Source organism: Acanthisitta chloris, unplaced genomic scaffold (genome assembly GCF_000695815.1).
Source record: "Acanthisitta chloris isolate BGI_N310 unplaced genomic scaffold, ASM69581v1 scaffold9577, whole genome shotgun sequence".
Lineage (NCBI taxonomy): Eukaryota > Metazoa > Chordata > Aves > Passeriformes > Acanthisittidae > Acanthisitta > Acanthisitta chloris.
The window spans coordinates 47,122-60,642 of NW_008680917.1; the positions used below are offsets into that span (position 1 = coordinate 47,122).

The following is a 13,521-nucleotide window of genomic DNA, read 5'->3' on the forward strand; positions in this document are numbered from 1 at the left end:
AGAAATGGTTTGCTGACAACTGACAACGATAGTGCTGCAGCTTAGTAGCAACATCCTGAATAATGCTGTTGGGGCATTCAAAACAGTAAAATGGGGGGTGAGTTAGTATTGGCACTAAATGAATACGTGATTTCTAGCCAGGGATTCTGGTTATTATACATTCTGGTATCTCTGTGGGTGCTCAGCCTTTCCTCTCCCTGCCCCATGGTTTGCTGACAACTGACAACGATAGTGCTGCAGCTTAGTAGCAACATCCTGAATAATGCTGTTGGGGCATTCAAAACAGTAAAATGGGGGGTGAGTTAGTATTGGCACTAAATGAATACGTGATTTCTAGCCAGGGATTCTGGTTATTATACATTCTGGTATCTCTGTGGGTGCTCAGCCTTTCCTCTCCCTGCCCCAAATGAACCCTGAATTTTGTGGTACGTATACAAGAAGATGAAAGTTAAAACTGTCCAGACAAGTACAAAATGATTTCCTAATATTTGATTCCCTAAGGGACATCCTTGCCTCTGCATTACTTCTCCTTGTGAATAATAAAGAAGCCTAGTTATGTTTCAAGAATGCATTTAACATGTCTACAGATTCTGAGTTGCATCTGTGCAGATGTGTATAGAGTATGATTTCCTGTTTCATATTCTTCTGCTTCCTGAACGAATGAAAAACTAATGTCATTTAAAGTATTTTGTTCTGCCTCTCAGTGGGTCTGTCTGTATTACTTCTAGCTTCCCATGTCACTCCCTTGCAAAGGTTCTGTCTCCTGTGGTTGTACATTTACTTGTCTCCTTCATTTACTGTGAAGGAAAAGCTATTCGCAAACTTACTTTTTAATTTTGGCTTTTGTATTGACAAAATATCATAAGCTGTATCAGGATTTGAAAATAATAAAATAAATATGGTAAAGGGGGACAAATCTCATAACTGCTTACAAAAAAATTTGCTGTTGTGCAAAAGTGGAGAGGAATTTTCTAAGGATGTAGGACTAATGAAACATAAAAACATGCTCAGAGGCATTTCACAAAGGTTTCGTAATGTAGGAATATAAATTTCCTGCATATTTTGCAGCTCATGTCAGAACTACATGTCATTGCTACAGTAATGCTGCAGTAGTTTACAAATGAGGAGTTAATGTCAGGTGAGCAAGACTGAAATGTTGCCTCTAAAAGCCGTAAGGTATTCTGCTAGAAATGCATCTTTCATTGGTATTCATTTCATACTAATTTACCTCTTGGATTTTTGGTGGCTTCTGTAAAGATAAAAGGGGCACAAATACATTTGCAGAACTGATTGACTCATCCTGGAGCACTAATTTTGTTCTGGTTGGATCATCAGTTGCACAGATGAAACGATTAACTGCACACCAGCCTGAGTCCATGTGCTTCTAGTGATTTTCTTCAAAACTGCAAGATTTGCAAGTGTTTTCTTGCCATATTTAACAACATTGGCACAGCTCATAACTTTCTCAGCCCTTTCAATGTATTTTAGCTGAAGTTCTGTGTGGATTTACTATAGATAAAAACTTTCCTTGTTTTTAAAATGTGTTCAGTATACAGCTTTAAACAGTTGCAGTATGTACTGAAGGGATACTCTCCTGTATTTACAAGGATTTTCCAAGACTTACCTTTAAATCTTTAGTAAGATTTAGGTTTAGTAATCCTTAAAAATCTGTTCCACAGGACACTGATTTGAAGAAAACAGTGGATGAAAGCGCCCGGATCCAGAGAGCTTACAACCACTACTTCGACCTGACCATTGTAAATGACAACCTGGACAAAGCCTTTGAGAAGCTCCAGAATGCCATCGAGAGACTGAGGCTGGAGCCACAGTGGGTCCCCATCAGTTGGGTGTATTGAGGTGTCTCAGGAGGAGCTTAAGTAACAAATCAAACCAACAGCAGCAAATACACTAACGTGACCTGTAGATACTGGTGATAACCTACGGCACCTGTGCATTTTTACTCTGTGTATATTCCAAAGTACACTGTTCTGAATTTTTATAAAGATGTTGAAGAGAAAGTGTACTTAAATATGTAATTTATTTTAATTTTTCTAACTTTTTACAGATAACCTTTCTATTCATATCACATGAAGGAAATGCGTTTAAGCATTTTTCTATGTTTTGATTTAGTACTTTTGCCTTTTTCATCTAAGAAACCTTCAGTCATTCACTTCAACATTTGCATCTTGGTCTTACATTTTCACTGTGATTAAAAAAAAAGGATACTTGAAACAATTTTTGTAAAATTAGTTAATGTCAGTGTTTAACTGATCAAAAGTCTATAGCTCTTATTAGGAAAGAACACTAATTTCTTCGGGGTTTTTTTTCTTCCTTAAAAATTAATAATTTAATGGGAGCAGAACTTTAAATATTAAAAGCAGCAGCAAACACACAGCTCCATTGCTCCAGCTTCTTTTGGCTTAATGTTGGTGCATTTCTGATGTTTCACAAGTTCTTGATCTCTTCTTGATTTAGACAACTGTTGTGTAGGTTCCCTTATATCTGTCTCCTAAAATAACATAGAGCAATACCTTGCAAGCTGCTTGTTAGGCTTCCTTTGGAGCCAACCCCTTAGCCCATTGCAGTTGAAGTACTGACATTAGGAAGCTCATACTTAAGGTGATTCAGTGCAATTGGAATAGTGGTGGAGTGAGTGAGAACCTGATAACGTGGAGCCTTTCAGGTGACACTTAATGCTTAGGACTATTTATTCACACCTGTGAAAACACATTGTTTAAAAAAAAAAGAAAAAAAAGGGCATTTTCTTTTCTTAGGACATTGTTCTGTATTTGTATAGTGATCTGTGGCTTCATTTCCTGTGATGTCTAGCTGAGTTCTAAATTATCTTTTGAATATTTGTGTGTGACCAACTGCTGTATTTTTATGAGTGTTGTGTAATGACATTTCTGTGCTCTTTTTAATTGACTTTTTCATTAGCTAGCTTGTGAATTGGAAGCTTACTGCTAAAAAGCAATGTAGTTTATACCTTTTTTTTTGTTTTGCAATGTGTTTTGTTTAGTGACAGTCTCCCCTCAGTAGGCTCATTGGTGTCATTCATATTAGGTTCAAGTTCATTGATCAAAACTTAGGCTGATGTGAAACAGAACGAGAACACAGCTTGTTGCTCAGACTGGCTCTTTTTGTGACCATGTCTTATGGTGTCAGCTGTTGTATATAGTCACATTCACCATCACTTACTGGGTTAGGTGTCCAAAGTCATCTGCTTGTTTAATTTCTCTTCCATCTCATGACAGGCACCTGACTCCTGCATTCTTTTTCAACACCAAAGTGTGACACAGAATGCTATGGAAAGGCAGCTTCCTCAGAACTATTCCTGGAGGAAGACAAGGCTTAGACAGGGTAAAACAGTATTGCTTCCTGGGGCTCTCAAAAGACTTTTTGATGTGCACAAAGAAAAGAAAAAATGAAGTTGATTCAGTGTAGGAAAAGTGTGTTAAAAAAAAACAAACCTCAAAACACCCGTATACTACAGATGATTTTTACAAAGCCTATGAGGTTGGTTGTTGTGGGGGAAAAGGGGCAGAGGGGACTTGAAATCCCAGTGTGTATGGAAGGTGTTAGTCGAATTTGTGTATAGCACAGGAAATCTTTGTGGCTCTTAATACAGAGATTTCAGTCTTTTGGAGGGAATATGACATTCTCTAAGGAAAATTTGTACCACTGCTTTGTTTTGTTGTTATACTTTTCAGGATGTGTTTTCTCTGGTTTTGTTTACGTTTGGCAGAGCTTTTAAATGTGGCACCAGCATGGGACTCTTGAGTTTCCTTTCCCAGGAGACATGCTCTGTGATCCTATGGCTCAGAGGCTGCTTTGAGAAACGGATCAAGTGTTGTGTGTAGCAGCAAATGATAGCAGGGCTGTTGCTTGGCTATTTTAATGATTTGCTTTTGGCACTAGATGCTGAACATGACTGAACTGTGTTTGCATACTGTGTAATAGGAGACCTCCGTGTGCTGTAAATAAGATGTGCTGTCTGGACAGATATGATGCCTTTTCATTAGGGTTAGAAAAATACTCTGTTTGTGATGCCAAAAGTGGGCTGAGTTCACTCTTCCTTAATGAATGGAATGAGAAGATTCTTCAGTTTACACACCATAGTACTTTATATTGCAAACATCAATCATTTCCACCTTCTTTATGTTTACTTAACCAAATGAAACACGTGAAACATGGACACCAAGGTTTAGTTAGGAAAACCTCTCTGCTCCTTCTGTTTCCATCCCAGGGAGAAATGCTGTCAAAAGAGTCTCCCTAGTTAGCAATCTCCAAAATAGCCACATATTTGCTAAAGCCTAAAGCTTTTGCTTTCACCACAGCTTCACCCAGTGCTCTGAAATCAGGCCCAGTGGAGCCTGGTGGCTGAGCATTGGGTGGTGGTAATGTGAATGCCAATGAGCAGTACAATTCTGAAGCAATAAGAGAAAATTACTTGCTTGGGTTGTCCACAGAGATCATATCCAAGTGTCTGCAGGTTTCAGCTGGATGTCTGCATGCCAGGGGGAAAACAGCCCAAACCCCACACTCCTTACCTCTTAAATCTGGGGATGTTTAATGTGGAGAGGGGGAGAGGGGTTGGTTTGTTCTTTGCAGTGGTGGGTTTTGGGTTTGTTTTTTAACAAAATCAGATTTTCATCAGACACTCTGCTTAATTTGTCATTGCCTGGTAGGATGACTAGAATGAGAATGGCAGCTGCTTTTTCCAAAAAACATGATTCTTGGAGGTTTTTGTAATGCTGGTGCCATTTCAGTCACATACACAGTGTTGACAGTCTGTACCTGCCAGGCTCTGAGGTCAGCTGTTACGACACAGACCTGTGCATGGCACAATTAGGGGAGAAAGAACACTATGAAAGGCCAGCTTAGAGCACGTGAAAACATTTTTATAGAACAGCTGTTTGAAGTATTTTGGAAGAGTTACAGTAACTGGGATTTCATGTATCTCATTCCATACTAAACATTCATTTTCCAGATACTAACAGGAACACTTTTTACATTGACTGTTAATGAGTACAATAGGTGTGTCTGAGCGAGGCGAAGATGCTGCTAAATGTTTAAGATATGTGGTATGTATCACAAGATAAATATTTAAGTAGTTTAGAAAAGTAAATTATCAAATAGTTGTCTGTGTATATGTATGTATGTGGATGGTAAAACAAAAAATGCTCATGTTGGTTATCACATTACTAAGCTACCATGACTTAATCCAGAAATGTACCTGCATGTGAGACTTTAGAACTGGTACACTTCTCTACCTGGTTTATTGTGTTTACTAATGTATATTTTTCTAAATATACAGATATTTCAATCTAAAAAATTCTATATTTATCTGTAATTTCTATCTGTTTTGGACAGTGCATGAGGTGCTGTAAAATTCTGTACATATAGAGACTTATAGAAGAAACACTGTAGTTGCCCTGTGAATGAAAAGTTATACATAGAAGTACAGTCAGTATGCCAAGACCCATAAGTTATTTCCCTAAATTCACCAAAAATTCCCTTAAGTGTGCACCGGTCTCAACTTCCCTGTAAATACTCTGGTGCATGTGTACCCAGGAGATTACCTTCCTGTCTCTAAATGTTACTAGCAGGTCTACTTTAGGTTCTGCATCATGTGACAAGATGCAGTCCAGGTTTAGTGGGATAATTATAACGGGATATGTCATCTTGCATAGATTTATAAAGGTCTTTCAAAATGTTCAGCAAATGTACAGTGAAGGTAAAATTGGAGCAGAATCACAGACCTTTGCAGGCAAGGAAAATCGAATTTGTAACCAATGCAGTATCTGTGACTTGTGCTGTATGCTCAGATCAGGCAGCTCTGTGTACTTAGTCGTACAAAAGCTTCATGGAGCAGGATGGCAGATCAGCTCATTGGTTTGGAATTTGTGTTTATATAAACTGTCACATCTTGGGTAGGTTCAAAATGTGACATTTTTTTCCCTCCTCTGTACTCACTGCATTTTCTAAAATCATACCTAAGTGACTTGCTGTACAGATTGCTTGGAGCTCAGTGCTCAGGATGTCATCTGGGTTTGGTTTGGTTTTAGCTGGATCACCCTCTTCAAGATCAGCTAAGATCTGTGTTTCCCTTTGAAACACAGAAAATCCCTGGCTAGGTACCCCCTAGAGCCCAGCTGGCCTCTGCTATGCTTGAGGACCAGTGGAGGATGATTGAACAGAGCACTCCTGAAATCAGGAGGGTATGGGTTACCACCTGTCCTCGCACATGAGCTGTGATTCTGAACATAAATTCAAACTTCCTTCACCTATTCCTTGGTTTCCCATCCAGGCTTCCTCTGGTTTCCTTCTCCATTCAGACTGAACCTTGAGGCAGGTGCCATTTCTCAGTACCTGGACAGTGCCTGCTGCAGATGCCCCATTGCTCTAAGGCAAACTGCAGCTGCAGGTCTGTCACATCTGTCACACAAATCCAGAGGGACTGTTTGCTTCATGCAGGGTGTCCTGCCTCACCCAAATTCTGAAGAGCTGAAGTACCACATTCTTATTGCCAAACCATGCCACTTTTGCGAAAGTGGTGAGATCGCTTTGTTTATGTCTACCTAGTGGTTACTGCATACAAAGACTCGTAGTCTGCTAGGCCTCTTGCCTTAAATGCCCCTCAGCTGCCAGTCCCCACCCACCCAAACCTCTCCTGGGCCTTTGAAAGGGGTTCTGTTTTTAAAGGTACTTTTATTTGCTTTCTTTGGTGGTGGACTGTCATGACTGACAGTGCTGAAGTGAAGTCCTGGCCCTTCTTTGTTTGGTTTGGTTTTCCTGAGTTTTTTGTTTGTTTTTTTTGCCTGTCCTTGGTTTTCTTGTATGTTTAACAATCTTACTGATGGGAATTACCTGGGATTCTCAACTTGTGTCTTGTAGAGGAAATAGTGGTCAATATAAGCATCACTATTTAGGACTGGTACAACTTACTGGTGTTAGGCCCAAGACAGATACTAAAAATAGAAGTAGAGTGAAAACAGTTGTAAAGTAACCAGTTTTCAGAGGCAGCTTTGGCTTCCAAGCATTTTAAAAGTGTGCTCATATGGACACACATATATATAAATAAAACTTAGGGTAAATACTGCAAGTAATTCATGCAGTATCTGCTAATTTACCTGAATTCTCCATGGTGGGAAACTGTTCCACAAACTGTCACATTTCTAACTGCTGAATTCTCAGCTCCTTTTCTGGTACTGCAGCTGGGATTTACCGTAGAGGCTTAAAAACAAACCCCAGCTTGGTGAAGGCTATTGAGCAGTTTCACCTACGAACAGAATTTGTTTTTTTCAGCAGGGGTTCAGCAATATTTATATTTTATAGACTAAATTACACTTGAAGTAAATGTGAATTTTGCTCTCAGTATTTGGAACTGTTTCTTACGCTTGTTGGGTACGGAGTTCCTTCGGTTACTAGGGCAGTGGTCGGATAACATAGTTAAAGTAGTCCTGGAAACACTTTATCCCATTTATCCTTTTCCTTTTTACATCACTAGCTCCATGCTAATGCTTCCCCATGCAATTCTGGCTGGTCCTCATGGCTGAGCCAAGGATTACTCCATAAGTAGCCAACATTTACCTAGAATGCAGTAGAGCCTCTTACAAAACCCCAAGTAACTTCTCCATTGTTTGACCTCTTACATGATACATAGGGTAGAGCAAACTGAAAGGCACTGCTTTGTATGTTCCAGGGGTGGCAGCCAAACCTTTGGCTGTAAAAAGATTTTTGGACTGATTTCTTTTGGTTTAGGTCTTGTACACATTTATATATGGAGATAACTGTTGAAATGTGTTTTCCCCCCTAAGAAAATGCATGTCGAGCATCCCTTCCCCACCCCCAGCCCCCCATCATCGAGCGCCCGAGTGTGACATTTGTGCACTGTGGTGTAAGGAGCACTTTACTTCCCCGGGGTTTAGAACAAGGAGGTTTGTGGCTCCCCCACCCCACACCGGGCTAAGAACTGTAGGATCTTGTTTAAGTGTTTGGGTTTTAATGTGTATTAGAACTCTGTCACTGTGCATTTCCTTACCTTGCTTTTTCTCACAACTGTTTTTGCTTGTTGGAAACTCTTGTGGTTTGTTTTGGGTTCGCTTTTTTAAAATTATTTCTACAGCGTATTAAACTACATTTGACATTTGTAAAACTTTCAAAACTGCTCTCCTATAGGAAATAGTTTCTTTAGTTGAAAACTTCCTATAAAAAAATCTTAACTATTAGCTAAACTTTTTAATGTAAACCTGAAGATGATTTAGTACCTTACTGTTTGAATACAGTACTGTAGAGCAGGCCTAGGGCTGGGACTTGTTAGCATTGTGACTTCATACTGCTAAAGTCAGCTACTACATGGGACGTTTTTAAATTGTGATTGTTTTCTAAGACCCCCTTGTCTTTTTCACAGCTAATATTTTCACAATAAACACAGCCAAACATAAAAATGTTAATGTACAAATGATGAAATTCTGTTAATTCCCAACAAAATATTTTTGTATATAATAAAGATTTAATATTGAAAAAACATAACTGGGTTTTTTCTGATTTTTTTTTTTGGTCATACTCTGAATTTTAGCCTAATGAGGTATCAAGCAGCAGTCTGGCACCTCTGCCTTTTACTCGGTGCTCCATGTTCAGAAAAGCAGCTTTTCAGTTGGTCTTGTTTAGCTCAATGTTCTCAAATGTGCCAAATCTCCATGTATAGAGAGCCCTTGGGGCCTCTTCAGCCACCCTGCAAATGTCATCACTGCTGACTCTGGGTGCCTCTTGGCACTCAGGGAGTTGTTCTCCTGGGCTCACACTGTAATTAGCCGCTGTCCAAACGCCCAGGGGACTCAGGACTGAGCAGCTTGGAGGAGGCAAGTGCTGGTTACTGGCAGCAGGCTGAGCCTGCTGCTGGTCCTCTGGAGACAGCACATAACTCTTTGCAAAGAGGCTACTGACCTCCTTCCGAATTGCAAAGGTGTGGGTTCTTCCCCCCTTCCTCCTGGGGAATGCAAAGGGAAGAAGTGGCAGTTTGAGGAGGTGTGAAATCAACCCTTTTATGAGACAAGCTTCTGCCTTCTCTGGAACACCCTACAGCTCTTTTCCTAAGGCAGACCACAGCTAACCTTGAAAAAGCACTTTCTGTATGAGGCCAGCCTGTCACAAGGAATTGCTGGTTTGTCGAAGATGTAGTGGATGCACATCCAGCTCTTCTGAAGTGGGTTCTGAATTAATTTGAATCAGTGCAGCTTAGGCTGGGTCCCTGAAGAGCTTATGCTCTTAGCTTAGGGAAGGGCAGGACAGGAGTTACTAGAGAGAGAGAGAGAGAGAGAGAGAGAGAGAGAGACTGACTGCTTCTGCTGCTCCCTGGGATCTTCATATTCCCAGTCTGACATATTCTTAAAATTAATGTGCATAAGAATCCCGTTTTCAACAGCATGGAAGAAGGAACTGGAGAGAAAATGATGAACATATAACCTGCTTTAGTGTTTTTGCCCAGCTGTGCTGCTCACTCAGTTGCAAAAAGGCCATCCTATCCTACCTGCTGCTCTACAGGTGCTTCTGTGGTCACAGGACTGCTGCCAAATGGAGGAAAACTGGGAAACCCCTCCACAAAGAGCACGTAAAAGGATAAAGCCGAGACTGAAGTGCACCCAATGGCTTCTGCAGATGCACTGATCCATCCTAAAAGCATGGCAGCAGATGAGGTGAGGAGCCAAGAGACCCAAGCAATCCTCTTAACTAGCAGGAAGCCTGCGGGCTCTCTGCTGTTTGCCCAAGAGTCTCCTGTTGTGTAAGTCCAAGGCTGCCCTGACTCCTGCCTCTGCACCCCTGAGCAGAGGCCCCGGTGCTGCTGCTCCCATGGCTCCTCCTTGCTAGGTATTTGCCTCTTCCCCTGCCCCCTCACCCTGGGCACAGGGCACAGTGCTAGACCTGCACCGGAGGTGAGTGTCACACACACACACAGCCAATGTCTCCCCCAGTTCCCATCTGTCAGGGTTACAACAACAGGACTCTACATCCTCCTTGACTGTGGTTACTGCCATTAAGTGCTGAAGCTGCTGGGGCTCCCTGGTGCCATAAACACTGCCAGCCCCTCAGGTGCCCTCACCTCAGCTTTGTCAGCAACTGCTATGCTCCTCAGCCTGATCCTGTTCCATGGATTTAAGCTGAAGCAAAAGCCTAATTACATCTGAATTCAAAATAGCAGGAAACAAAACCTCTCTTTTTTTAATGATGTCGCCATAGAACACCCAAGTGTTTGGGAGGGTTTTCTGCCTCTTCAGACAAATCCCCTCTCCTACATCTGTGATACAACACTACACACCCTGAAAGCAGTTACACAATGTAGTGCACATAAGACTCAAAGCTCTATAAGGACTCTCAGAGCACATGGACAGTAGCACCATGTGGATGCCCACACAGCCACTTGCCAGCTGTATGCACCAACTCTCAAGGCCAAAGGCATGGCAGGAATCCCCAAAAGAAAAACAATGGAAATTACATGCATGAGGTTTTAAGTTATTCTATTGTTTTGACATAACATTTAAGAGAAGGTTTTGATAAACTAGTTAGGTACAGAGGCAATTTTTGAGTAGGCAAAAGAAGACATTTTCATTTACAAACATACCAGGAGCAGTCACATGCTTCCATCCTCCTAAAGGGCATTTCCATCTACACCAATGCAGGGTTCAGGAAACACCATCAGCTTCATTTCACAGATGAGCTGCAGAAACACCCACAGAGCAGTATGCAGAGGGATCCTGAGCTCTGAGGATATGGAAAGGTACCACAGTGCTCTTTTGCAAAGTTCACGTCCTCAGGGAAAGCTGAACAGATGTGACTGTTTAAAGGCCTCTCAGACAATCTGCTCAAGACCATGTGGGAATAGAGCAGGAAACCGAGCCAGGACTCCTACCCACCAGCCACACTGTTGGGGTTACTGATCACCCACACACAGGCACCTGCTTGTTGGTCTGTCAGCCACCTCACAATCTTATCTGCAAGCACGGATGTTCCACTTACCTGGAACATCATCTTCCCAAGCCCACGTTTACACTGATCTCTGCTGAACGTCTGTTCCACCCACAATTGCAAAAAATTAAGATAAAAAAAAGACAAAATAGTTCAAAGCACATAGTGCTTTACTAACACTTTGCTGTTAGTCAAAGAAACAAACAAAATATCTGCACTTAAAATGTCATATGGGTAAAATGATAATTTTTGGGGTGTGCACCAGGGACCCTTCACGTGCACACACCAAAAGGTACTCACTGTTGTACCTCAGAGTGCAATCTAAACAGCTGAAACCTGCTAAGGTGAGTAAAACCTAACCAGAAAACATAAATGCCCTGCAGAGGCATAAATCCCTAAGGTGGGCTTGGTTTTTGAAAAAGAGTGGTTTTATTTGCTGCAGTGTGCAGTTCACATCCATAAAGCCAAACAACATGTAATAAGAGAACCTAATCAAGTACCTCTGTGAGAGCCCTCTGTTCCACCTGCTCCAAAGGCATTCTGCACATCCAGTCTTAAAGGAGCAAAGCAGTTGCTGCAATGCAGAACCCTGGATTTCCACAGCCTGCTTGTTTGCTTGCTTACAAAAAGCAGTTTGTACTTCACTGTTTTCTCCCACGCATATTAATGCAAGCAATCAGGCTACTACTGCCCTGCAGATCTGACACCTACCACAACAGCTATGATGTTCAATTTCTCTTCGAGGCTTCTCTCTTTTTAATTCCTCCCCTTCATCCCTTATTTATGTATTTTCCACTGCAGACAGATATACCTTAGTGAAATTGCAAAGCAGTAGCACAGCAGTGCAGAGCACACCCCAGGTGTGCCGAGTGCCCCTGACTGCCCTAACCCAGTACCCAACAGAGCAGCTCTACTGCTAGCCCAAACACACCAATGCTACAGAGCTACAGAACATAGAACAGGCTACAGCAGAAAGTGGATACTCAGTAACGCTCTTATACATTCCCACCTAAAGCATGAAATCCATACAGTGCAACATAAAGAACAAGTGGGAAGAATCCAGGTTCTTTCGTAGTTACAGCTTTTACAGAAGACTCTGTCATTTCCAAATGAATGTTTGATGAAGCAAACAGCCTTTGCACGACATCAAATCTTCCTCTGTCAGTGAGAGTGGCCACCAAAGGACTGCTCACCGCCACAGTGCCATCGGCTGAAGCAACGTTAGGCTGCATTTATGAGAGAGCAAAAGACAGAGGCATTAAAACATTCTCCACGCAGTGCTGTTCCTGACACCACACAGCTCAGCTCTTTCCTACAAAGCCACTGGAGAGCTCATCAGGCAGCAGCAAAAGGGGAAGATTCCCTTTGCCATTAGACTTGACAAGTACCATGTACTGATCCAGAACCAGAACTCTTTGGCACCCTTTAAGGAGAAACATATGTCCTACTGTGTCCTCCCCCCAGGACAACTTCTCTCACTGCACATCACACTTAACTCTCACTGAGCAAACAGTAGCACTCTCCTTGCCCATACAGATTTAAAGGTTTATATTATTATTATTATTGTAAGTGAGCTTAAAAAGCTAAAAAAGCCATAGAATCACAGAATGGTTTGGCTTGGGAGGGACCTTAAAGATCATCCAGTTCCAACCCCCTGCCATAGGCAGGGACACCTCCCACTAACCCAGATTGCTCAGAGCCCCGTCCAGCCTGGCCTTGAACACTTTCAGGGATGGGGCAACCATGATATCTCTGGGCAACCTGTCTCAGTGCCTCAGCACCCTCACAGTAAACAATTTCTTCCCAATATCAAACCTAACCCTACTCTTTCAGTCTGAGTCCATTCCCCCTTGTCCTATCACTACATGCCCTTGTAAAGACTCTCTCCATCTTTCTTGTAGACTCCCTTTGGGTATGGGAAGGCTGCAATTAGGTCACCCTGAAGCCTTCTCTTTTCCAGGCTGAACAAACCCAATTCTCTTACTCTGTCCTCACAGGAGAGGTGTTCTATCCCTCTAACGCCCTGCACCATCCCTTCAGCAGTTTCAGTGAATGACCTCAGAGTTTTGGGACTTCAGAGTTTGCCAAAGCCCCAGCAATGCAGCTATCAAAAGCAAAATTTCTGTTTCCCATGGGCAGGTGATTACTGTTACTGAGACTTTAAAATAGGGAGACTCAAATTAAAATCTGAGCTTAATTTACAATTGTATTTTGCTCACAACCAATGAAATCTCCAAAACACAGAAATGTTTAGAAGTTAGGCATCCACCTGCAGTAAATTATGTGCTTCACTTGCCACTGTCAGAGCCTGACCTTGGCTAAGCAATGCCTACAGCTGAAATCTGCACTGGAGCTTGACATCTCCTTTATTGGGTAAGAAACACAGTAAGGCCGAGGGAGGACATGACCATTCCCACTGCTGGGCCCACATGCCACAATCACATCTCCATTACTCACCAAACAACACAAAGCTGGAACAACCTGGAGATCACAGCAGGCACGCAGCAAGGCAAGAGTGTAATCAGACAGCTCTGTGAAGGAAACATTAATAGGGAA

The 13,521-nt window shown here is 42.0% G+C and overlaps 2 protein-coding genes across 3 annotated transcripts in view; one reads left to right on the plus strand and one right to left on the minus strand.

Moving 5' to 3' along the window:
- Nucleotides 1–2,500, plus strand: part of MPP6 (membrane protein, palmitoylated 6 (MAGUK p55 subfamily member 6)) — a 24,920-nt gene extending 22,420 nt beyond the window's left edge. For both annotated transcript variants that reach the window (XM_009077895.1, XM_009077896.1), the window contains exon 11: nt 1,680–2,500. In XM_009077895.1, the coding sequence (XP_009076143.1) occupies nt 1,680–1,856 (177 nt within the window). In that variant the 3' untranslated portion in view covers nt 1,857–2,500. The remainder of the gene's footprint in view (nt 1–1,679) is intronic.
- Nucleotides 2,501–11,960: 9,460 nt separating this feature from the next.
- The window catches only part of DFNA5 (deafness, autosomal dominant 5), a 22,669-nt gene continuing 21,108 nt past the window's right edge, over nt 11,961–13,521 (minus strand). The window contains exons 9-10 of the mRNA XM_009077897.1: nt 13,423–13,496; nt 11,961–12,191 (exon numbers count right to left, since the gene is read on the minus strand). Of these exons, the coding sequence (XP_009076145.1) occupies nt 11,961–12,191; nt 13,423–13,496 (305 nt within the window). The remainder of the gene's footprint in view (nt 12,192–13,422; nt 13,497–13,521) is intronic.